The sequence below is a fragment of the Nannobrachium achirus genome, assembly GCF_963921795.1.
Source record: "Nannobrachium achirus genome assembly, chromosome: 6".
Classification (NCBI taxonomy): domain Eukaryota; kingdom Metazoa; phylum Chordata; class Actinopteri; order Myctophiformes; family Myctophidae; genus Nannobrachium; species Nannobrachium achirus.
In genome coordinates, this window is record NC_137815.1 from 54,957,096 (window position 1) to 54,981,200 (window position 24,105).

General features: G+C 43.3%; 1 protein-coding gene across 1 annotated transcript in view; it reads left to right on the forward strand.

The window, feature by feature from the left end:
- LOC308287495 (plexin-A2-like) overlaps window positions 1-24,105 on the forward strand; it is a gene marked incomplete at both ends in the record, with an annotated part of 107,377 nt that overhangs the window by 80,717 nt on the left and 2,555 nt on the right. The window contains 13 exons of the mRNA XM_080728680.1: window positions 33-272; window positions 2,780-2,923; window positions 6,332-6,566; window positions 7,050-7,192; window positions 7,997-8,265; window positions 11,159-11,225; window positions 11,599-11,745; window positions 14,610-14,769; window positions 16,195-16,298; window positions 20,049-20,145; window positions 20,730-20,929; window positions 22,912-23,081; window positions 23,925-24,105. The exon at window positions 23,925-24,105 is cut by the window's right edge and continues 32 nt beyond it. Of these exons, the coding sequence (XP_080584806.1) occupies window positions 33-272; window positions 2,780-2,923; window positions 6,332-6,566; window positions 7,050-7,192; window positions 7,997-8,265; window positions 11,159-11,225; window positions 11,599-11,745; window positions 14,610-14,769; window positions 16,195-16,298; window positions 20,049-20,145; window positions 20,730-20,929; window positions 22,912-23,081; window positions 23,925-24,105 (2,157 nt within the window). The remainder of the gene's footprint in view (window positions 1-32; window positions 273-2,779; window positions 2,924-6,331; window positions 6,567-7,049; window positions 7,193-7,996; window positions 8,266-11,158; window positions 11,226-11,598; window positions 11,746-14,609; window positions 14,770-16,194; window positions 16,299-20,048; window positions 20,146-20,729; window positions 20,930-22,911; window positions 23,082-23,924) is intronic.

The window sequence follows — 24,105 nt, forward strand, 5'->3', positions numbered from 1 at the left end:
AAAACAACTTTATTTGACTGATTTCTCCTCAGGTATGCAAGGTGCTGAATACCACCACCATCAGTTGCTTTGCCCCCTCGCTGAAGGCAGAATACACGCCCGACCAGGAGACGGTGAAGCACGTGGATGAGTTTGGCTTTGTCTTCAACAACGTCCAGGCCCTGCTCACCTATAACAACACTAGCTTCATCTATTACCCCAACCCCCACCTGGAGCCTCTCAGCCTGTCGGGCGTCCTGGAGCAGAAACCTGGCTCTCCTATCATACTCAAGGTAAGTTAAGGAAGAGGAGACTTGACTTGCTGCTCTTTTTTGATGGTGGGTGCTAATAGGTGTACAGATTATATCCCTGCTAGTGGCAGGGATGTATGGCCATCTGTCTATGGTTGCAAATTTAAATATATTAAAAATACTGACTTGGAATTTCATGTGTACAGACTGTACACAGCTGATACTCCCTGAAAAATGAACCTTAGTGAATTTAGTGCAGAAGATACTTCACCGTCTAGATTGCCATGAAACATGTCTATAGTGCAATCAGGCTGAATGGAACTCTCCTCCCGCGCCACCACCTCACCCTTTTGCACACAAGATACAATAACTCATCTTGCAGATGAAACCATTCATGCTTTTTGTTGACCCCATGGCCTTTCATCGAGCACCACCTATAGGCCAAATGTTCATTTTGCACACAACTGAAACACTTTTAGATTCTTAGTCTTGTTGATGGCCAGTTCACAAGCATAGAGAAACATAAAGTTGTACCTACAGAACAACAGCCAAGTGAATTTAAAAACTGTCAGATACTGGTACAAATGTATAGATTCCAATCCCAAACCATCCAAATGTTTTTAAGCAAAAAGAAAATCTGAAAATGTTCGCATATACCAGACTGATTTATACTTGTATGTAATGTATGTATGTAAGTATGTATGTATAGTGTTGCCCGATCCCGATCACGTGATCGGATCGGCCGCCGATATGGCCGTTTTTATAAGATCGGAGATCGGGGGGAAAAAATTGAATTTTTTTTTTTTTCAAAAAAATATTTTCTGGGAGTACTGAAAGTTACAGGTAAGGTGAATGCGATATGAAATGTAAGCTTACCATAATCACAGTAATCCTTAATCATTTTCAATCATATTCAAGGGCTTTTGGAGAAATGAGACAGACAGAGCACTGCAGAGGGAAGGTGATTGTGTCAGACTCTGTGTACAGCTGGCAGCTGATGCCAATAAGTAGTAATTGGCCCCTTGCTAATGGATCAAAGGAAGGCAATTATGTCTCTCTGCACTGTCAACTAGCTCAGTGGTTCTCAACCTGTGGGTCGGGACCCCCAGGGGGGTCCTCAAATTATTTTGGGGGGGTCCCCAGATGATTAACTTAATGTGCAACATTGTTTTCTCTCTCAACAGTAAACAAATCAACATAAAGTTTAAGTGTATAGAGGGTATCTGCACATTTCGAAAGTGAAAAATTAAGGACTTTTTAATACCTCTAAAATGACAAATTAAACATTGGCCAAATTGTCAAATATTAAAGCCAGAAATTGTGAAAATAGCCGATCTACATGCTCACAACTCCTCGCGTTGCGAGGCGTTGTGAGCATGTAGATCTGCTATTTTCACAATAGAACCGTGTTATACAAAATATACTTCCTCAACTCTTCAGGGTCGGGGGTCCCCAGTTAAAATATGATTATTTTGGGGGTCACGGCCTGAAAAGGTTGAGAACCAAGTGATAGAATGAATAGAATTTTTTTTTCTTCTTAATGCCTTGCCAAAAGATCGGATCGGGAAAGATCGGGATCGAATCGGAAGCAATAATATTTGATCGGTATCGGATCGGGAGCAAAAAAACCCTGATCGGGGCATCCCTATGTATGTATGTATGTATGTATGTATGTATGTATGTATGTATGTATGGATGGATGGATGGATGGATGGATGGATGGATGGATGGATGGATGGATGGATGGATAGGTGAGTGTTCATGTACCAACAATTGAGGCCTACTTAACTCATTCTGTGCCTATCCCGAACAAGTTCGGCTTTATTTCAATCCAATACAATTTTTTTTTAATTAATTGACTTACCCTGAGCTGCTTGTAGAGTCGTGGGTGGTCCTGGCTCGTCCTACGCTAGCCAGCTAGCCATTTCACATGGTCCGACGATATATTCCATTAAAAATGGGTTAAAATACATTTTTGAGCCCCCCAATGTTCACCGAATGTTCAGCGCCGCTTCCGGAACGACGTCCAGTGTGCCTATCCCGAACATGTTCGGCTTTTTTAATGAAATGAATAAAATGATCCGAGGCCTTCTGAAGCCTGGGCCTAAATTTTCAATCCAGTGTTCGAAATCCGTTAGCGAGTAACGTTGCCGCGAGTAACGAATCGCCGCCGAATCCAATGAAAAACCACATCTTTGGAGGCCCATATCTCTGGATTGTGTTTTTAGGGATGCGGCGCGAGGTTTATTTACGGCGAAATCGCCTAAAAATTATCTTTTAAATGACAAAATGCTAATAGCTATTCTGTAGCCATTTTCATCCGGGACCTTTCCATGACGTGCACGAACGTGAGCACGCGCGTCACTGCAACGTGAGTCCCCGGATGCTAATGCGCTCGCCTATGGGAGAAAGCCTGGCATTCTTTGGCGCCATCTAGGGGCTGGCACTGGTAGGGTTAAAATGTGCAAACTTAATCTGCTCTGGTAAAGTACCTTGGCCTGTTGGTTAATCATTTTGTTCATAATTAAACATAACCTCTCTCTCTGCAGGGACGTAACTTGGTGCCGTCAGCGTCCGGCGGGGCTCGGCTGAATTACACGGTTCTGATTGGAGACACACCCTGTACCCTCACCGTCTCTGACACCCAGCTGCTCTGTGAACCACCCAACCTCACCGGACAACACAAAGTCCTGGTCAGTCCTGTCTGTCAGTGCCTTAATTGCTTTCTGTCTGACCAGAGCTTGATTTAGGGGCTGTGTCCACCAGCGGTGCTAGCCGCTCCTACAAGTGGCCATGTGTGTTTGTGTTGAGCTGATTGCAACACAGATTTATTATTACACATTTATTATTACACAAATTAAACACAAACTGAAGACACAGTGCAACACATTTACTGTAAAGACATAGGCACACATTGAATTAGATTTTATGAGGAATTTAAAAGCACAACACCGCAGATAAGTATGATGAAACTAAATCCCAGAGAATATCACTGAAAAGCATTACTGAAAACGCTCTTTTCTGAAATGGTCTGATATCACAACAAACAGTACATGGAAATCAATCAGTCATTGTAAATAAAACACAAGACAAATCCACTAGTTCCCCCTGAAACCACACACATGGTTCAAACTCTCTCCCTTAAAAGTGAACAAACACTACCCACAAAGGATCTTTGTTTACAATATGTTTGTCTTGTTTGATATGCAGGGGCATGTTGTTCCATAAGGAGTACTCAGTATAGAAAAAGGTTTATTTTACCATTCCCTGTGTTACCATTAACACAAGGAACACTTATGACATAATGCTTGCTCTTGCTTTGCAATTATGTTGATTCCGAACCGCATACTTTTATTGTCTAACTCTATTTCAGCCTGTTTGTGTGTTATCAACAAGCTCTGAGTTTGTCACTGTCATTCCATCATTGTTATCCTGTCACTCCTTGTCTTGCCTGCTTCAGATTACATTTACGTTGCGCTCTAAATTTGTTGGCAGTTGTCTGTGCTAATGATGAGCCAAAAGAAAAAAAGAAGATAGCGTTTTCACAGTGCACTTGCAACTTTTACATTATAATATAATTATTACAATATTTTATTCAGAGGCAGCGACTCTGGAAAATTAATTGTTTTGATTTGTGTCATAACTCTTATTATAATGAAAATATGAAAAAGCTGGTTGTCACAATTACTACCCTTCGTTACAAAGATAAATAAACGTTCAATAAAACGAGCTTAGAGTGACTGACATGAAATCTAGTTTTCCTCTCAAGTGTAAATTGTGATGGTCTACTTTTCAATTTTCTCTCTCTCTGTGAGCCTGTTTTTAGCTGTGACTATGCAGCTAGTATAATCCATTCTGTCAGTTGATGGGGTGATGATTTTATAAGAGGGGTGATTTCAGCTCTGTTTTTTCATTTTTAACTTTACATTAGACAAATTAACACAATGGTTAAATAAAAGTAACTGTGGTTTATAGCAGTGATACTCAAACTCCGGCCCGCGGCACAATTTTGATGTCCTCAAAGTTGCGCATCCAACAAGCTTTAAACTGAGCAGATTGGACCTTGCGTTTACCAGTGCCTCTGCCTCTGCCCAACTTATTAGCATTCCCAAAATGTTATTGTAGGCCTAATGCAAATGAAGAAACGTACTGTAGCTCTACTTAACTCATTCTGAGCCCCAGACATTAACGGATTATAATGTCCAAAGTGCCTCCTTCAGGTCCCATTCACTTGCGTTGTCTTATTTTGAAGGCCAGAAGTCCACCGCGCAATCACTTCCGGTCTGACGTCATCGGATCGTGCGCCGGAACCGATCCGTGTCCACGTGGAGTTGTGTAATGGCCGACCGGGAGCTTTTATAACTGTGTAACATAAGCGAGCATCTGCCTCCATCCTAGCTTCTAAAGTGTAGTTTTGAGATAATGGACATTAAAGATGAGATCCCCCGTCCACCTCAATGTTATGGATGGGACTATTTTGTGCTCGTGGAGCCGTGATGATGCGAAATCAGCGACGGATTTCGTCTCCGGACCGCCGGCCATTCTTCTCGGTAATGTACTCGCCGTTACAGTAATATATTACTTTTCCCGAGATATCCTGTGAATGGCACTACAGATACTCGAGTACATTTCGCGAGATATCTCGCGAATGGCACTAGATGAGTTAACAACTGCATCATTAGCAATTTGGTAGCTTAAGTCTGGGTAATCTATTTTAAGTAGATAGTTTGATTTTATTTTATTTTCCTTAACTATCAATTTTCACAAGTTTATTTTCTGTAAAAAGCCATTTGTGTTGAATGTGGCAACGTCATAAAATAGCATTGTGAAGCAATTGAAAGAGAGTTGTGCTCAGCTAACTTTAATGTTATCCAACTCGATAGCAGGCTTTTTGATTGATTGATTGAAGACTTTATTAGAAGTTTGCATAGGAAAAGGTACAGTTTCATGACGGTACAGTTCACTGGTACAAGGTCTACTAAAAGGAGATCCATGAAAAGACTAAGCTTATTTCCACTGGAAACCATTGAAGTATCTCATATAACATTGAATGACAGACAAATAGAACACAGTACTATGCAGTAGATATGTAAAGAAAAAGAAAAAAGAAAACAGTAAGTCTAAACAAACAGTATATACAAAGAAGGGGCAGGGGAGGGTAGGGTTGGGCTAGGTTCGTTTTTTTTTACCAGTTGCGAACGGCTGCTGCCTGTAAGTGGTTTTTCAGGGCAATTTTAAAGGATGCTAGTGATCCACACTCCTTTATGACCTTCGGTAAGGCTTTCCACATTTTGGTGGTATAGCAGAAAAAAAGAGTTTGACAGACAGATATCAACCCAGACAAATAGCAGACAAATGTACATTAGTTTGTTTTGGTGTTTTTGTGGAATATGCTAATTTCACAGAATTATTAAAAAAGAGAAAATGTAGCAAATTACTTTGATTACAAATGTTGTCATTGACAGAATATAAATGGAATTCCAAGCCATAAAATAATGCCTAACCCTTATCCTAACCTTAACCTCCGTGGGTTGAGTCGCCTTAACCTCCGTGGTTTGAGTCGCTAACCCTCCGGTCGAAATGATGGTCGTTCGAAAGAGCGCGACTTTACCGGCCCGCGGCCCCTTGTCATTTTTGTAATGTGGCCCACCGGTTCAGAAGTTTGAGTATCCCTGGTTTATAGGATGTGCACAGACAAGCGGACAAGTAGTTCCGCTTCATATGGATTTGTTATTGGCATGCACGTGGCATTACAGTAGAGGGTGTTTTTTGTTTAGTTTATTCTCATGGAAAAATCTGCCTGTCTGTAAGTATGTAAAGCTCCTTTTCTGAAAAACAACAAATTGACATAGCTTGTGCAAAAAATATGTGCTATTGAACACCCTTTACGTCTGTGTGTTGGTTAAAATAATATTGAACCAATGAAAAGTAGTAAAAAGCCCTTTGGTCAAAACCTCCTAACTCCACTTGAGCTCATTTTCCCGAAAATGAACATTTTGGAGTTAGGAGGTTTCGGCCCGACAGCAGAGATATTATAGCTAAAATCTAAAAGGAAACATAATGCTTTCCCAGTTTGACTGTGTTTTAATGCTGCGGTGCAGGTCCAGGTGGGGGGTCTCCACATCTCTCCAGGAGCGGTGCACATCCGCTCAGACAGTCTGCTCACCCTGCCGGGCATCTTCAGCATCGCCGCCGGGGGAGGCCTCCTGCTCATCATCGTCTTCATCGTCCTGCTGGCCTACAGGCGCAAGTCGCACGAGAATGACCTCACTCTGAAGCGCCTGCAGATGCAGATGGACAACCTGGAGTCGCGCGTGGCTCTCGAGTGCAAGGAGGGTGAGTCGGGGCGCTCTGCCTTACAACGAGTTCACTTTTAGAAGGAGGATAACATTTTGGTATAAAATTACGCAGTACAGAACCATCAGATTCAGAAGAACGGCCTCTTCAATATTTGGGAATTAAAATTATACATATTCTTTGTATTCTGTTGTGTTATTTAGGGGTGCTACAGTTAATCCAATAATTGATTTTTATCGATTATAAAAAGATTATCGATAATCTAAATACCAAAAATAGCTAGATCAGCTATGCTCTGTATTTTTGCGCATCATCGCTGTATAAGTAGGCCTACTGTATAAAACAGCGCTTAAGTGGTTAATCAGATTAATTGATGGAGTGGGGTTGTAATTTTTGCCTAGATTTGTTGATAGTATATATTTTGTAATCATCCCAAAAATATATTCAAAAAATCTTTCTTTATTATTCGATAAAATGGATAGTTGCAGCCCTAATGTCATTGCCTCTCCTGTGTTTCCCCAGCCTTTGCAGAGCTGCAGACAGACATCAATGAGTTAACCAGTGACCTGGACAGAGCAGGAATCCCCTACCTGGACTACCGCACCTACACCATGAGGGTCCTGTTCCCCGGCATCGACGACCACCCTGTCCTCAGGGAGCTGGAGGTTAGATGGGACCACTGTTGGGTATTTTTCTAGGGATGGGACGATAAGCGATATTATCGTTTATCGTGATAAAAAAAACACTCACGATAATCGTATTGTGGAGATTTAACTTATCTTGATATCGTCCTCCATCATGCACTGGGATCAATTCACCTTTTATTTGCCGAGCTGCATATTCGGTACCATTTAAACCCTCTATATTGGTAAAAGGTAGTTATATTATATCTACTTGATGCAGTCTTTTTTTCACTCTCTATCAAATGTCTTTGCCAAAGAATAGCCGATCTACAAGCTCACACGCCTCACAGTGCTTGTAAATCAGCTATTTTTTTGGCAAATGTTCCATCCCAGGATAATGGATTTTGGTTATCGCGATAATATCGTAAATCGCGATTTCTTTTGTCACAATAATCGTGATATGAAATTTTCATATCATCCCATCCCTACTGTACAGTCACGCAAATGTGTTCTTATACAAACCAAAATAATCAAAGCCTATATAGCTTGCTGCTTATCAGTAATGGAAATTCAAAAATAAAATGTAAAGATATTTTAAAACATATTTTCGTGAACGGAAATTGATGAACAAATGACAGCTTCTTTGCTTGGCTTTTGGGAGGTGTAGTTCCAGACTCTTTATAGCATTTGGAAGATTGTGGAATAGTTGTCTGGCCATGCGAGAATTGAACAAATACAAATAAGTGTCTGTGTGTGTGTGTGTGTGTGTGTGTGTGTGTGTGTGTGTGCGTGTGCGTGTGTGCGTGTGTGCGTGTGTGTGCGCGGGTGTGTGTGTGATGTATCCAGGTGCCCGGCAGCGGCCAGGCCAACGTGGAGAAGGCCTTGAAGCAGTTTGCTCAGCTGGTGAACAACAAGGTTTTCCTGCTGACGTTCATCCGCACCCTGGAGCTGCAGCGCTCCTTCTCCATGCGGGACCGTGGCTACCTGGCCTCGCTCATCATGACCGCCCTGCAGGGACGCCTGGAGTACGCCACCGACGTCCTCAAGCACTTACTGTCTGACCTGATAGAGCGCAACCTGGAGAGCAAGAACCATCCCAAACTCCTGCTGCGCAGGTAGGCCCTTTGATGCCCTGTTTATGACATGATGTGTTATGGGATGCACCATTGATCGTTCATCTTTAGAGCGGCGAGCTCCCAACAAATGGCTTTGTCTGTCCCTATGTCTATCTGTCCAGATTAGCATGAACTTTGACGCACTTTGACCGAGGTTATGTTTCATTAGTACAGCGGTGCATGGCCGGAGTTATGTTTCATTAGTACAATGGTGCGTGGCCGGATCTTTAAACTATAAAAACAGGAACAGATTGAGAACTGTTGCGCAGCCTAGACAGTAGACACACACACACACACACACACACACACACACACACACACACACACACACACACACACACACACACACACACACACACACACACACACACAGGGTATAGCTGCTCAAATTCACCGCTTCAATTCGAACCGATGGTTTGATTTTTACTTAACAAGTTGCATACCACATGTCTGTGGACATGTGGACTCGAAAGTGAAGTGCAGCTTTTTTCAGGCCAGTGCTGCTGCCCCGCACACACACCCACAGACATACAGTACCCACAGAGGCTAGCACGCTCGCACACACAAAAGCAGGGGCGATAGAGGAACGCAATACACCGTTCAATGCTGGATACCGAATCCTAAGCATGCTTATTTCTTGGAATCTCACTACCTGCCAATATATTTCTCCACTTGCTTGCTCTCCACCCTAGGGATGGCATATTGAGAGAACCTTATGACCTGCGATAAATACTTTGATTGTATATATACCGGTATATATATATATATATATATATATATATATATATATATATATATATATATAGAACAACCATCCAATAATCATGGATAAATCAGGGATTTGGCTTGAAAACTACAATGTAGCAATCTAATGTAATGCAGTGAACTGTATACTGTGGCATAGGGAGCCTTCCTCATGGGGGAAGCGGTTACACCGGGGGTGTGCAACTAGTTCAGGCAATGTGTTCCAGCAGGGGCCACAAGAAAGCTCAGCTGGGGCTGTATTTGGCCTGCGGGCCGCCAGTTGAATATCACTGGGTTACACAGTAAAATCCTCACTGTTCATTTTTCTATTTGTTATGTATTTGAGTGTAGAAATTTAAGCAAATGGTAAATGTTTGTTTCCATTTTCCCATATGGGGATTCAAACCAGCGACTTTCCGGCACCAAGCGAGGAATACTGCTGAACAGCCGCTTGTAATATTTTGACACAGAAACGTCTCTTTGCGCGTTGTCCTTTCAGCCCAGTTTCTGGATGAGTAACTGGGTCATGTGAGGGAAGAGCCCAGGCTGGTATGTTTTAGTTGGGTTTCCTGTGCAGCGATGTGAAATACCCATCCGTTGAAACTGAGATAGCACAGGTGAAATACGGGCATGCATGGTGAGAGAGAGAGAGAGAGAGAGAGAGAGAGAGAGAGAGAGAGAGAGAGAGAGAGACACAGAGAGAAACAGAGAGAGACAGAGAGAAGGGGAGAGAGACAGAGAGAGGAGGTAGTAGCAGTTGCCGGGGGGAATATGTGTGCTGCAGCGGCAGAACCATTGTCAGTCTGGCTTATCTTCCTCATGCCACTCATGAAACATTCAGCTTTGGTTCATGTCTCCTCTCCTCTCCTCTCCTCTCCTCTCCTCTCCTCTCCTCTCCTCTCCTCTCCTCTCCTCTCCTCTCCTCTCCTCTCCTCTCCTCTCCTCTCCCCTCCCCTCCTCCTTCACCTCTGCTTATCTGATGATTGTTTTTACACTGCAGGGACTGGCCTGTTGAATCTTTCATGAGGTTTTGTCTTTCTTTCTCTTTTCTTTTTTAGCAGACGTAAGGATGAGTTAACAGGGGAGCTAGTTAGACTTGTTAGCCCAAAAAGCACTGCACTGCTCTCACCCAGACGGGTCTATACTTTAATGGGGTGCAGTCAGCAGGGAGCTGCGAGCACAGGTGAAGGTTGTCATGTAAGTTATGATAAGGAGAAAGAGAGTTGGGGATGACAGGCGAGGAAGAATCTACACTGGATTTTGCTCATTTGAGGATTATTTACTGAGGTATTTAATCACCGAAGCCCTCTGTTGTATGTCGACAAGATCAAACAACAAAAACAAAGAAAAAGGAAAAATTATTATCCATTTGAAAATAGCGAATAGGTCTTCAATCAATGACACGTTGTGAGCTTGCCTTGTAGATGTCTATTTCAATTATGGTTTATTTTATAATAGAATATACTGTACATAATGGCATGCCCAAAATTGGGACACCAAAGTTAAAGTTTATACTAATGGTGTATATAATATAACATCTATCTATGTGGCGGCAGTGGCTCAGGGGTAAAGAAACGGGTTCCCCAAGGGGTTCGATCCCAGGTTCCCCCAGAATTAATGTCGAAGAGTCCTAGTTCTGAACCCCTAGTTGCTCCCGATGAGCAGGTTGGTGCCTTGCATGGTTTCCTCGGCCATCGGTGTGTGAATGTGTGTGTGAATGGGTGAATGTAATGCACAATCTCTTGGATAAAGGCACTATAAAAATGCACCTTTTACCAGTTAATCTATGAACAATTATGAAATAACGCCCGTCTGGTTTGCGTCAGACAGTTAACTGCTGACACAACGAAGAGGAAACGGAGCGAAAGGGTCAGAAAGTGGACATAAGGGGGATCTTCCCTTATGCAGTTACATCCTGACCCACATACACGTGTCTCTCTCTCTCTCTCTCTTCTCTCTCTCTCTCTCTCTCTCTCTCTCTCTCTCTCTCTCTCTCTCTCTCTCTTTCTCTCTCTCTCTCTCTCTCTCTGTGTCTCTCTGTCGCGCTCTCTCCCTCCGTCTTAAGTCATAAAAGAATCATCAGAGTGCTGGGGCTCTCTGCGGGACGTCTCCACCTAACAAATGAGCGTGCTCTCCTCTTGTCTTGCAGAACAGAATCGGTGGCGGAGAAGATGCTGACAAATTGGTTCGCCTTCTTGCTCCACAAATTCCTCAAGGTAACAGAAGCCACCCGGGGACCTTGTGAAACGCAGATGTCACTGTGATGCATTACTGCACCCCTTCAAATAAATAAATAAAATAGGATTGGTATCGATTTGATACCGAATAGGTTTCTTTGTACTTTGTGAGCACAGCTGTCATTTGACATGTCTCAGGCCATTTTATGGGTTTTATCGACAGGTTTTGGGGCGGGGGATTCTCAGAGTATGGGGTCAATGTGCACTGGTTGCATCTCAGTGTTTGCAGTGTATATCCAACATGCATCTCTCTTCCTTCTTCCCACACGGTCTCTTCCTCTCTTTTTATGCCCCCCCCCCCCCTTTCATCACTCCGATTTCCATAATCCCCGGATTCGGTGCCAAAACAAAGGAGTGTGCTGGCGAGCCTCTCTTCATGCTGTTCTGTGCCATCAAACAGCAAATGGAGAAGGGACCCATAGACTCCATCACTGGCGAGGCTCGCTACTCGCTCAGCGAGGACAAGCTCATCCGGCAACAGATTGAATACAAGACCCTGGTGAGTCGCCAGCACGTTCCACAGGAAGTCAGAGTCACGCTGTAATCATTCTGTGTGTACCTGCCTTGAATGCACTGTGGGTAGGAGTGGGGCGTCTCTCTTTCCGCTGGTACAGAGGCAACATCCTATCTGCCTTTTTATGCAATGTTGGTGTGATGTTTACATCATTGAAGCAGACATGAGCCGACAGCAGAATCAATGCACCGAGGTTTGCGAAGCCACTCGTAATCAGCGAAGAGTCATAATGATTCCCTTGATTAATCTCTTTCTTCCTCGATTATATGCTCTGGAAAATCCTGCATAATTGAATTTGTTAAAAATGTTAAACATGAGATGATGGGGTCACATTATTTTTGAGTTATGCAGAGCCAAAACTGGAAATTGTTGTTGTCGGGTGGAAACCTTGTATGTCCAAAACCGTTCACTTTGTATATCATTTTAAAACTGATATAAAATAGTGAAAATACCTGATCGCATTGTGAGGAGTTGTGTGCTTGTAGATCTGCTATTTTTGCTAGTTTTGTGCGACAGTCTTATATGATGAAGCAGAGCTTTACTTTACGAAAAAACTTACAAGGTTTCTGCCCGACAGTGACGAAATGTGGCTCATTTTAACGCAATCATACAGATTGCTTTGCTACTGTATGAGAGAGGGCATAACACATGATTACTAGCACTGCACCGGTAACCCACACATGTGCTGTTAGATACATTAGCCTACATTGCTCAAGGGCTGTATTGGCAGGTGTAGATATGATATGAGCTGTCCTGTCACAACAGGATTACGATATCCTGACAGCACACAGGAGGAGCAAACCAGCAACCGTCTACTCTAAGTTATTAGTCACCTACCGCTACCTCCAAGCCAAACCTGTCACCCTCCGTTTAGTCTAAGTTTAGAATGAGGGTGACAGGTTTGGCTTGGAGGTAGCACACAACTAGAAGAAAAGAAAAAAATAATAAAAACACTGCATGATTTTCACCTTTCTTCTCAAATCAAGCCAGTCTCAGTCGTTAGTGAATCAGTGTAACAGCAGAATCAGCTGGTGGCAGAATGACAGTTTTGGAAGAAGTATTTTATTTTTGGGGCTTTTCTGCCTTTAATGATAGCGTGGAAATACTCTTTTGCAAGTAGAAGGCTGGTATTTAAGTACAAAAGTACTGGCATCAAAATATACTTACAGTACCAAACTAACCGTACTTCATTTAGAAATATATGTCCCTGAAATGTACTGTAGTGAAGTAGAAGTATAACATTTATAAATAGAATTTGAAATGACTCAAATGAAGTAAAAGTACTTGAAATTTGTAGTCAAGTAGTACATTGTTTCAGCTCAGAATAACCACACCAACTTAGATTTACCGTACCATTTATGCAATGATATTGCATTTACATAGTTTGGCGTTGAAGTTTAGCTGTGATCATACAGATTAGCAAACCAGAGCAAAGCATGATATACAGATTACATGTACATAACATTGAAGGACAGGGAGGTGGAGGGATTTTTTAACCCTTACAGCTGCACGACCAGTAGTAACAGCTAGTAATGTGTCGTTCATGAGTGATTCGTTCATAAGAATCGAATCATTAGCGATACTCATGAACGATTCGTTCAAATCCCTGAAATTTTTCGTACACACTTTCGTTCACACCCCTGAGAATTAGCTTGTAGCCAATGAGAATGAACATGAGGTGACAGACTGCTCTGTTGGAGTGTGAATGAATGAACTTGTTAACGAATGAAGAGGGGGTCCAGGGAGATAGCAACAACCACATTCTGCCTCTCCATATATAAAAGAACTTCCGCAGGCTCAATTTATAGGTTATATATTGGTTTTAGGTTCGGTATTTTGCGCTGTCCAGAGAAAGAGAGAGGTAATAGAAAAAGAGAAAAACATAGGACAAGACAAAGAAGACAACAACAAGAACTCAGACACATTGTCAGTCAGTCAGTTACAACAGGCGGGGGGAGTAGAAACTAGTTGCTTGCCACTACAGCAGAATGACACGTCTCCTCCTTATCCCCATGTCTGAGAGAGAGTGTGTCTCATTACTCATCTAATGCTCCCTGCTACAGCAGCAGCACAACCCGGATCCTGGACGCGTGAAATTGCATTTCTGGCCAAGCTCCTCAAGGTAGTGAGGAGGATATTTGGAGCTTGCAGCCTCTTCCTCTCCCTCTCACTCCCACTGTCTCTGTTCCTCTTTTACACCACGGTTTGTCAACCAGTGGTCCACGGACCACTAAGTGGTCCATGTGGCATAATTGCAGGTGGTCCGTTGGAAAATGTTTTTTAAATGTTTGAAAGAATATATTGTTCCTTTGTTAAAAATATACCTTTGTATCAAAATATGTTTAGCTAAAGTCCACCAAATATATGAAAATGTTTGGCGTAGTGTGGTTAAAAAAAAAGGTTTGAAATGAAATAATGAGGGCTTAAAGGCTTCATATCGTCACTGTCGGGCAGAAACCTCGTAACTCCAAGTTTTAATTTTGTATTTTTTTCACAAAGTAAAGCCCTGCTTCATCATACAAGGCCGTCGCACAAAAGTAGTGAAAACAGCCGATCTACAAGCACACAAACGCTTCATGATTTTAAAATGATAAATACAAAACGAACGGTTTTGGACATACTGTACAAGGTTTCCACCCGACAACGATGATATGCCAACGATGTGTGCCAGTGTTGCTCAAGGTGGAGAGGCACTGTTTTACACCATCTTTTCGTCTCTGTCCTTCCTTCCCTCCCTCGGCCACCCTCCTTCTACCCTCTCTTTCTCTCACTCACTTCTGCCTTCTTCTTTCACTCCACCCCCCCCCCCCCCCCCCTCTCTCTCTCCATCATTATCCTTGCCTCTCCAGACACTGAGCTGTGTGAATCCGGACAACGAGAACAGCCCTGAAATCCCTGTGAAGGTTCTGAACTGTGACACCATTACCCAGGTGAAGGAGAAGATCCTAGACGCTGTGTATAAGAACATGCCCTGCTCCCAGCGGCCCCGGGCCACAGACATGGACCTAGGTGAGACACACCAGCATACCAAACACTTTCATGTCAAGGATCATATTATGTCTGCTATTTTCGCTGATAAAAAATAACAAATAAATAAGAAGATAATGAAATAGTTGCACCCCTACATCCTAGAACCGTCGCTGACTGTGATGATCTGATTTACACTTGAATATCTGCAGACACACATGTCACTCTGTTTCTGGAGACATCCTGTAAGGGAATGATTCTTCTGGAAGTAGCTGCTATTACATCAGCTGTGCACTCCTCCTTATTGTATGTACAGTACAGTATATCACCTCCTAGCTTTCTTTAGGTCAGTGCTCCTCAATTCATTTCATGTCAAGGACACCCAAATTGACACTTATTAGCCCGTGGACCCCCATTTGAAAAGATATGCCAGGGACCCCCATAAAAGAAACCATTTTAATTTCAAGGACCCCCAGTTTGATATGCATTTTAGGCTACGGACCCCAATTTAATGGAATTTCTATCTCTGAGACCCCAATCAATTATTGTAAAATCAATGTTAATTGGTGTACAAATGGAACCAAATGGACCCCAATGGGTCCATTTGGTTCCATTTGTACACTCTGAGATACATACCCATAAGGGTCCATTTGGTTCCTAACTATCATTTAGCTGGGGACCCCCTGGATCTCCCTTTAGGACCCCTGGGGGTCCACAGACCCCACTTTAAGAACCAATGCTTTAGGTAACTTCAAGCCCCCAGAACCATGTGGAACATTGAAGCGGCCGTCACCTGGTGGTCAAATCTGGGATAGCAGCGCGTGCGGGTACCGTTTTAAACCCTAGTGTGCCTGCTCATAACTCCATGTCTTGCTCTATTGGCTCCGATATTGATGCCAATCGATGTACTTTCAGCAGACTTCCGGGCGCTTCAAACGCCACTGAGCAACTTTAATTGAAATGAATAGTATGGCCGGGGCAGTCATCCTCTACGGGTAACTTAACCACTTGCACCTTAGCATCCCTGTTCTGGGGGGAACATTTGGTAGATTTGGTAGAGAGGGAAAAATGAGCGGACTAAGTACAGAGCAGATGCTAGTGGATTTAAGTGGCTAAAACTCTCATACCTTGTGATCAGTACAGTACATTGTTTTTCTTAATGGTGCCAGTTTACAGTAATGTTTACAATGTAATGGAGAAGATCGTGTGGCATGATGAAAGCCTGATCTATACAAATCTATACGTAATAAAATAGCCGGTTTGCAAGCTCATAACGTCGCAATGCAACACGCTGTAAGCATGAGGCTCTGTACCAAATTATATCGTTTGTATACATATGCCTTCAACACTGTACCAAATGATATGGTTTGTATACATACTGTATGCCTTCAACACTGTACCAAATGATATGGTTTGAATACATATTCCTTCAACACTGCACTGAACCATGTGGTTTGTGTTGTGCAGAGTGGCGTCAGGGGAGGACAGCACGGGTGGTTCTACAGGATGAAGACATCACCACCAAGATCGAGTGTGACTGGAAGAGACTCAACACACTCATGCACTACCAGGTCTGCTCACTACTCATCTTACAAAACAAAAGAGAGAGAGAAATAAAAAAAAGAGCTAAGAAAGAATGCATACTTACACTAAGCCTACTCTACTGGAATATGTTTCTAACCTTTAGCCTTGTTAGTCGGTCGGTAGGTTTGTTTGTCAGTTGGCTTCAGGAAGAGAAAAGTAGTTAAAAAATATATTCGTCTTGGGTGCACGGTTCGGGCAAACAATGAACTTAGAACAAGGACACCAGCACTCACTTTAGAACGAATTCTTCTTGTTTATTGAAGGTTTTCCCCCCGGCACTAGCAAACAAATGGACATTTCGGCCCAACAGGCCTTCCTCAGTTGGCGTGTCAGTTGGTCCATTGATCCAATACTTCCAAAACTGATCATATGAACTCCAGCATCCATATTCTGGGGGTGGGGTCATTAGCTAAAAATACCAGATCTACAAGCTCACAATTGTTGTGATTGTGAGCTTTGGTGTAGAGGGAAAAACAACTCTTTCAGATCTCTCTGTGGTGGCTTTCAGCTTTGTGGCGGAGGCGTTCGCCTGACCACAGCAGCACAAACAGTCCATTGCCTGAGTCATGGTGGTCCCTAAAGCTGAGCTTTGCACCTACTATGACTCCTGGAGGGAGAGGAGGGCAGTTCCCATGGTGCGCTCGGCGGAGCGCACAACCCTCTGCAGGGCTCGCTGGTCCCGAGAGGAGCTATTACCAAACCGTAATATCCCCCCTCACAATATGCTTTGAGTAGTAGCAGAAGGATTTATGGATCTTCTGTGAGACTTGAATTTCCTCGGCTGTCTTGAGGTGGTGCAGTTATCGTCCTATCTTCCTAATTCCTAATTACGCATTTCCTCTAGACAGCAAGCAGCAAGAGAGACGTGAAGATAGAAGTGTGTGTGTGTGTGTGCGTGCGTGCGTGCATGCCTATGTGCGCGTGCGTGCGTGCGCGTGCATGTGTGTAGGAGAGAGAGAGAGAGAGAAACAGAGACAGACAGAGCAAGTGCTTCTTCCAGCCACTTCACAAATGCACTTATTTTTTTACAGTCTATGGGATGCACTCATTTAAAAGCCCTCCAGCGTTTCATGCGCTGTACAGACATATATTAGGTTTTGACCTCGTCTTGTTTAATCTCCCTGGGAGGCGATGAAGTGTTTGTTCTGCCGCCGAGCTGGGAATTGTATTAGTTTCATCTGTGGCTCACAGGGCACCTGCCTGAATCATTCTGCTCACGCTGAGGACCTCCTGTTCTTTGTGCCCAGCTGCAGAGCAGCAGAGGGGAACAGCACGGCATTAGTGCTAATTGATTTAATCTGTATAATCAATTGCTTATAGTCGACAATCTAATAAATTAATCGATTAGTAATTGATCCCTATTTTGGGCATGTCATTATTGAGAAAAGTTTCTGGGAAAAAAATGAAAATTGTGCACTGCGCTGCACTGCACTGCACTGCCTAGAACTCAGCTAGATGTTAGAGAAATGGCATGAATATTGTTTACGGTGACACAGTATTATTACTAAACCTGGGCCGTTATCGGCGTTATCGTGCTGCGTTAATGTGAGACTCTTGTCGGCGGTAAAAAAAAATATCGTCGTTAATCGCGGATCAAAGTTGGGTCTGGGAGCTGCATGCGCAATGACATCACACACAGGACACGCTGCCTTGTCTTGTTAGATGCAGTCAACATGTTGTCTAGGCAGAGGCGTTCTAAATTATGGCTGTATATTTCACAACAATGTGCCTGTTAATGTCACACTGTCATTGGCTGCATAGCTGCACCTGTGTGCTGTGCTAGTTTTGATAATGAGACGTCAGCTTTACCTAGCTCCTTTCGGAACCCCTCACTCCACTGCTACGCAGCTCCGAGATGGGGTTCCTACTGGTAGCATGCCGGAATCCTGCGGCTGGATCGCCGATCCGCCGTTAGGGAACACTTCTTACCTTTTGGTGAACACTCTATCCAAAAAGTGACCGGTCTCTGTTCATCTATAATCCTTTTACTTCTTTAAGGTGGAAGAAACTCGAAGCAAGGGGGTGAAATAAAGTTTTTATATCGCTCGAAAGACCAGCCGGCTCTGTGTTTTCCCGTGTTTTCCCCGTTGTAGTCCTGCGTGGCCAGACTGTTGCCTCCGCGATTTGGTCAAATGATCACAGCCACGCGAGACTACAACGGGGGGAAAACACAGGAAAACACAGAGCCGGCTGGTCTTTCGAGCGATATAAAAACTTTATTTCACCCCCTTGCTTCGAGTTTCTTCCACCTTAAAGAAGTAAAAGGATTATAGATGAACAGAGACCGGTCACTTTTTGGATAGAGTGTTCACCAAAAGGTAAGAAGTGTTCCCTAACGGCGGATCGGCGATCCAGCCGCAGGATTCCGGCATGCTACCAGTAGGAACCCCATCTCGGAGCTGCGTAGCAGTGGAGTGAGGGGTTCCGAAAGGAGCTAAGCTTTACCTATATTCAGTTGTTATTACTCAAACTCACTGCATGGACAGACATGTCTCCCCGTTCTGTCTCCGAGCTAGAGTGCCCTAAAAGGGTTTTCAAGCCGCCTCCTCCTACCACGTTCTGACTGTCGTGATCATTGCCGTCACAAAACAAGCTGCATGTTTAAAGTGCTCCATGTTGTTAAATGCTCCCCTTAGTCCCCTATAAATCCCTTGTGCAACTTTGCAAGAAAGAAACGTGTGTAAATCCGTTGATAGAAGTGCAGCAGCAGCTCCGACCACAAGGAAGCACAAAGTAGCATACACTGTAAAAAACGTTGTGCCTTCTCGTTCTGACCACCGCAAAAACGAGACTGAGTACACTGTCAAAAATATTTTGTGAATTACGTTTTATTTTTATTTTTTTATAAATAAATAGGCTACAAATAAAATAAACATGCAGCTGTTAATATTATGGGCTCATTGGGCTGTTTGCAGACAAATACATTTACTGCACCCAGCATTTAGCTTGTCAGAGTGGTCTTGTTGGAGCGCCTCAGCCTCGGCTGCAGAGATCATGTGCAACTTCTTCCAGAGAGATTGATTGATTGATTGATTGATTGATTGATTGATTGATTGAAGACTTTACTGGTACAAGATCAACTAAAAGGAGATCCTAGTAAGCTTTTCGCCTTATTTACCCAGGAAACCTTTATGTACCTCATATAACATTGAATGACAGACGGACAGAACTCCATCATCATTTGAAAAAGGGCTCCTGCCCCCATCCTTGCAGGGGGGCCCGCGATTTTCAGGGACGCCGCTAATTTTGAATGCCTTCGGCAGACTTAAAATGAGCCATTTTAATCGCGATTAATCGCGATTAACTCCAGAATTGAGTGTGATTAATCGCGATTAAAAAAAATGAATCGTTGCCCACCTCTAATTATTACATAGTGTGCTTTATTCATCTCTGTTAGTGGAGGCTATTCCAAGGCCTGGGTGCTGCACTCTCATAGAAGGTCTTTGTAATCTTCAGTTCGTTTTCATGTAGTTAGAGGAAGTATGCAGTACTTAATTTCATCATTTGTTGCTTTGGCAAGTATCGTGACCCTAATGGCTTCCTTGGAACACAGTCAAAACATCCTATTGATTTTCAGAAACGCATGGCTGTCAGTTTGAATTAAAGCTGCTGTATTGCTTTTTCTATTTGCCTGAGAATGTTATGTTTTGGGGAGCTAAACAATTCTGTTTCAGCTGGAACAATTTGTAGTATCATTACAATTAGGTTTATAGAAATGGTTTGCTTGTGCCCTCCAGGTGTCTGACCGCTGTGTGGTGGCTCTGGTGCCCAAACAGATGTCCTCTTTCAACATCCCCTCCTCTGCCAGCTTTCCACGCAGCATCAGCAGATATGGTCAGTAATGCTTCAGAGGCAACTCAATGCTGTGCCATGTCATGAATGTAACTTGGGATCCATTGCTATGAAAGGGAGCATAATAAATAGAGTTTCACATCAAACCAAATGGCCCCACTGCACCCACATATTGGGAAAGGTCCCAACTTGTGGGTGCAGTGGGTCCCAACTAATGCTCACTATACATTTCTGTCTACATGCTTTCACAGGCAGAGTGGATTGTTTGAAGATGTGCCTATGAAGGACATCATCAGTGGTCATTTTAAACTTTGTAGTTTATTTATTGTTGCTCTAACAATTGTTTCTATTTCAGAGTGCTAATTTCCAGGTAGAGAATAGCTGGAGTTTCCATTTGCTTGGAAGCTCCACCGATGTTATTAATAGTCACTAGTCAGGTTTTAGAACGGTCCACAGCCCACCTCTGAGACACAGAGCGAGTAAGTGCTGGTAAAATATAAATGTTATTCATATGCAGCCATATCATTTCTTCCTCACTCACACGTTGTGAGTCTGGTAGATCAGATGTTTTCCGGTGCATGGCATAAACTAAAGCATTAAGCAGCAGAACTCTTGTTCCTCTCCAGGTGTGGACATGCACTTCCGTTCCACCCCCACCAGCCCAGACAGCCCCCACTCCCGCGTGCCCATGCTGACCCCTGACCTGGAGAGTGGGGTGAAGGTGTGGCACCTGGTCAAGAACCACGACCACGGCGACCAGAAGGAGGGCGAGCGTGGCAGCAAGATGGTGTCTGAGATCTATCTGACCAGGCTGCTGGCCACTAAGGTACTGTTAGTTTGTCCTGTGCTAGCTCCTTTCGGAACCTCTCCCTCCGCTATATACCGGTAGCACCGAGATGAGGTTCCTAATCATTACAAGTCCATATGAGTTTTTTTCCGGGGATAATTCGCCACGCTTTTGACCATTCTTACCTTCACCAAACATCGTATCCAAAAAGTAAAGGTCCTATACCCGTCTCTCACATGTCTACTTTTTTAACGGCGTGGGTAATCCAAGCGATGTGTTGAAATAATACTTTTAGCTCGTTTTGTCAGCCAGTTCCATGTTTTTGTCAGCCTGTGGCCATTTCTCGCCCCGACCACTTAGTGGCTGCAACACAGATTAATGGCGAGTCACGTGTGCACATTACCGCTTCCGTAACATTTCACTGGGAAAAACATGGAACTGGCTGACAAAACGAGCGATTTAAAAGTATTGTTTCAACACATCGCTTGGATTACCCACGCCGTTAAAAAAGTAGACATGTGAGAGATGGGTATAGGACCTTTACTTTTTGGATACAACGTTTGGTGAAGGTAAGAATGGTCAAAAACGTGGCGAACTATCCCCGGAAAAACCTCATATGGACTTGTAATGAGCAGGAACCTCATCTCGGAGCTGTATAGCGGAGGGAGAGGTTCCGAAAGGAGCTAGTCCTGTGCATAGATTCATAGGTTATTGTATTTCTAATGCACCCCCATCCAGCTATTTCATTGCACGGCCCGGGGCACTGCCCGAGGAGTCAAATCAAACTACTAATTAGGACATAAAAAATACAATACAGTCAATCTGTGAGTCAGTCAGTCAGCGAGAGACGGAATAGGACTTCACAAGCACAATTCTACAACTCAGACAAACAACAACAAGAAGTGAACCTACCGGTAGAAGTCATCTACGTTAGTACTGTAGTGATTGATTGATTGATTGATTGATTGATTGATTGATTGATTATATTATTAGACAAAAATGGAGAACAGTACAACTATAGTCAATACAATATAAATGTACACCCTGCCTAAAAGGAACATCCCAAATAAGACCTTTTACTGTCTTTTTTACGTTGGAAGTCCTTGGTATTTAATTCATGGACATAACAAATAGCAAGCAAAGAAAACATTCAATAATATCGCAGTTATAAAAACACTATATGTACAGGATAGGGGTAATAAGGAGGTGGGGCTACGGTGGTGGTGGTGGTGGTGGGGGGGGTGGTCACTTCTCGCTCGTCTATGGGAGAAGTGATAACTACCTCCTTCTCTAGTAGTAGTAGTAGTAATTGGTCACTACTTTAAAAAATCAAACCTCGGTTCGAAGTGAAGCGGTGGACAGATAAAACCTCTATTCTGAATGTATTTTTCATCTGTTTTGATAATCTGCAATAGATACTGCATGTACAAGACAGATAAACCCTGAAGGCCAAATTATCATGTGAAGCTTGACCAATCCTCAAAGTATCCATTCATCTAACCGGGAGGGACACCACACATTTTGCTTTTTGAAAAAGCCTATTCATTCTGGACTGATATTTTACACGTACGGGACAGGAAAAACCTGTTCATTCTGGCCTGGAGTGACCATATATGGACATAAGGTAACATACTTTGTGTTTTTGAAAAACCCTGTTCATTCTGGACTGAGATCACCATATATGGTAATTAAACGGACATTCTGTGGGACAGGAAAAACCTGTTCATTCTGGCCTGGAGTGACCATATATGGACATAAGGTAACATACTTTGTGTTTTTGAAAAACCCTGTTCATTCTGGACTGACATCACCATATATGGTAATTAAACGGACATTCTGTTTTTGAAAAAGCCTGTTCATTCTGGACTGAAATGACCATATATGGGCGTGATACACACAAAGCCATTCATTGGAAGCGGTTTTCACCGCTTCAAAAATTATCTGGCATTTTAGGATTGGCTCTTTAATAATCCTTAAACCATCATTCTTACTAGATTAATCTCGATTCTTTTTTTCTGCAGGGTACGCTACAGAAGTTTGTGGACGATCTCTTTGAGACGCTGTTCAGCACGGTGTGTCGGGGCACCGCACTGCCTCTCGCCATCAAATACATGTTTGACTTCCTGGATGAGCAGGCTGACAAGCATGGCATCCATGACATGGATGTTCGCCACACCTGGAAGAGCAACTGGTGAGCGAGCGGGGTGCAGAGAGATGCATGGGTTTGCATAACAGTTTGGTTGGTTTGGTAGGGTTAGGCTGGGTGACAATATGTATGTGGGAGGTGTGTTGGTACTGGTACTGCGCTTCACACAGCTCCATTAGTCACGCAATGCATGCTGGGTATCGTCCCACTAACCTATCAATTCCTAATGCCTAATAGGGCTGACATCTTGGTGGTTTCTTTCACGAATGTGGTCATAGAGCTGACCTATCACAACTATGATAAACTCTGTATAACAGGGGTCTTCAACGTTTTCAGGCCAAGGACCCCTTAGTTGAGAGAGAGATGAAGCAGGGACCCCCACAACCCATAGATACCATATAGTTTCATCTTTTGACTGCACAATCATCGCAGTGTATTTTCTATTCATGTAAATTTGTGTTTTCAGATATTTAACCACTTGAACCGTCAATACTTAATAAACTTGACCTTTCTCTCCGTACTTAGTCTGCTCTTCTTCTCCTCTACACCAAACCTCTTTGCCGAAAATAGCTGATCTACAAGCATGTAGATCTGCTATTTTTGGCTAAAGTTCTCAGAAGTGATTAATATAAAAAAGGAGGAAAAAAAAGCTTCTATCACACAAAGATTTGGAGGACCCCCTGTGGTAACTCTGAAGACCCCCTGTTGAAGACCCCTGCTGTATAACCACAATTCACCTGGTCACATTTCATGGGAAGAGCAATATTTCACATTCTCAAATCTTGAACTGTCAAATCTCTCTCTCTCTCTCTTTCTCTGTCTCTGTCTCTGTCTCTGTCTCTCTCTCTCTCTCTCTCTCTGGCTCGCTCGCTACTCGTTTCACCTTAGCTTGCCACTGCGCTTCTGGGTGAACGTGATCAAGAATCCACAGTTTGTGTTTGACATCCATAAAAGCAGCATAACAGACGCCTGTCTGTCTGTGGTGGCCCAGACCTTCATGGACTCCTGTTCAACATCAGAACACCGTCTGGGCAAGGACTCACCTTCCACCAAGTTACTCTACGCTAAG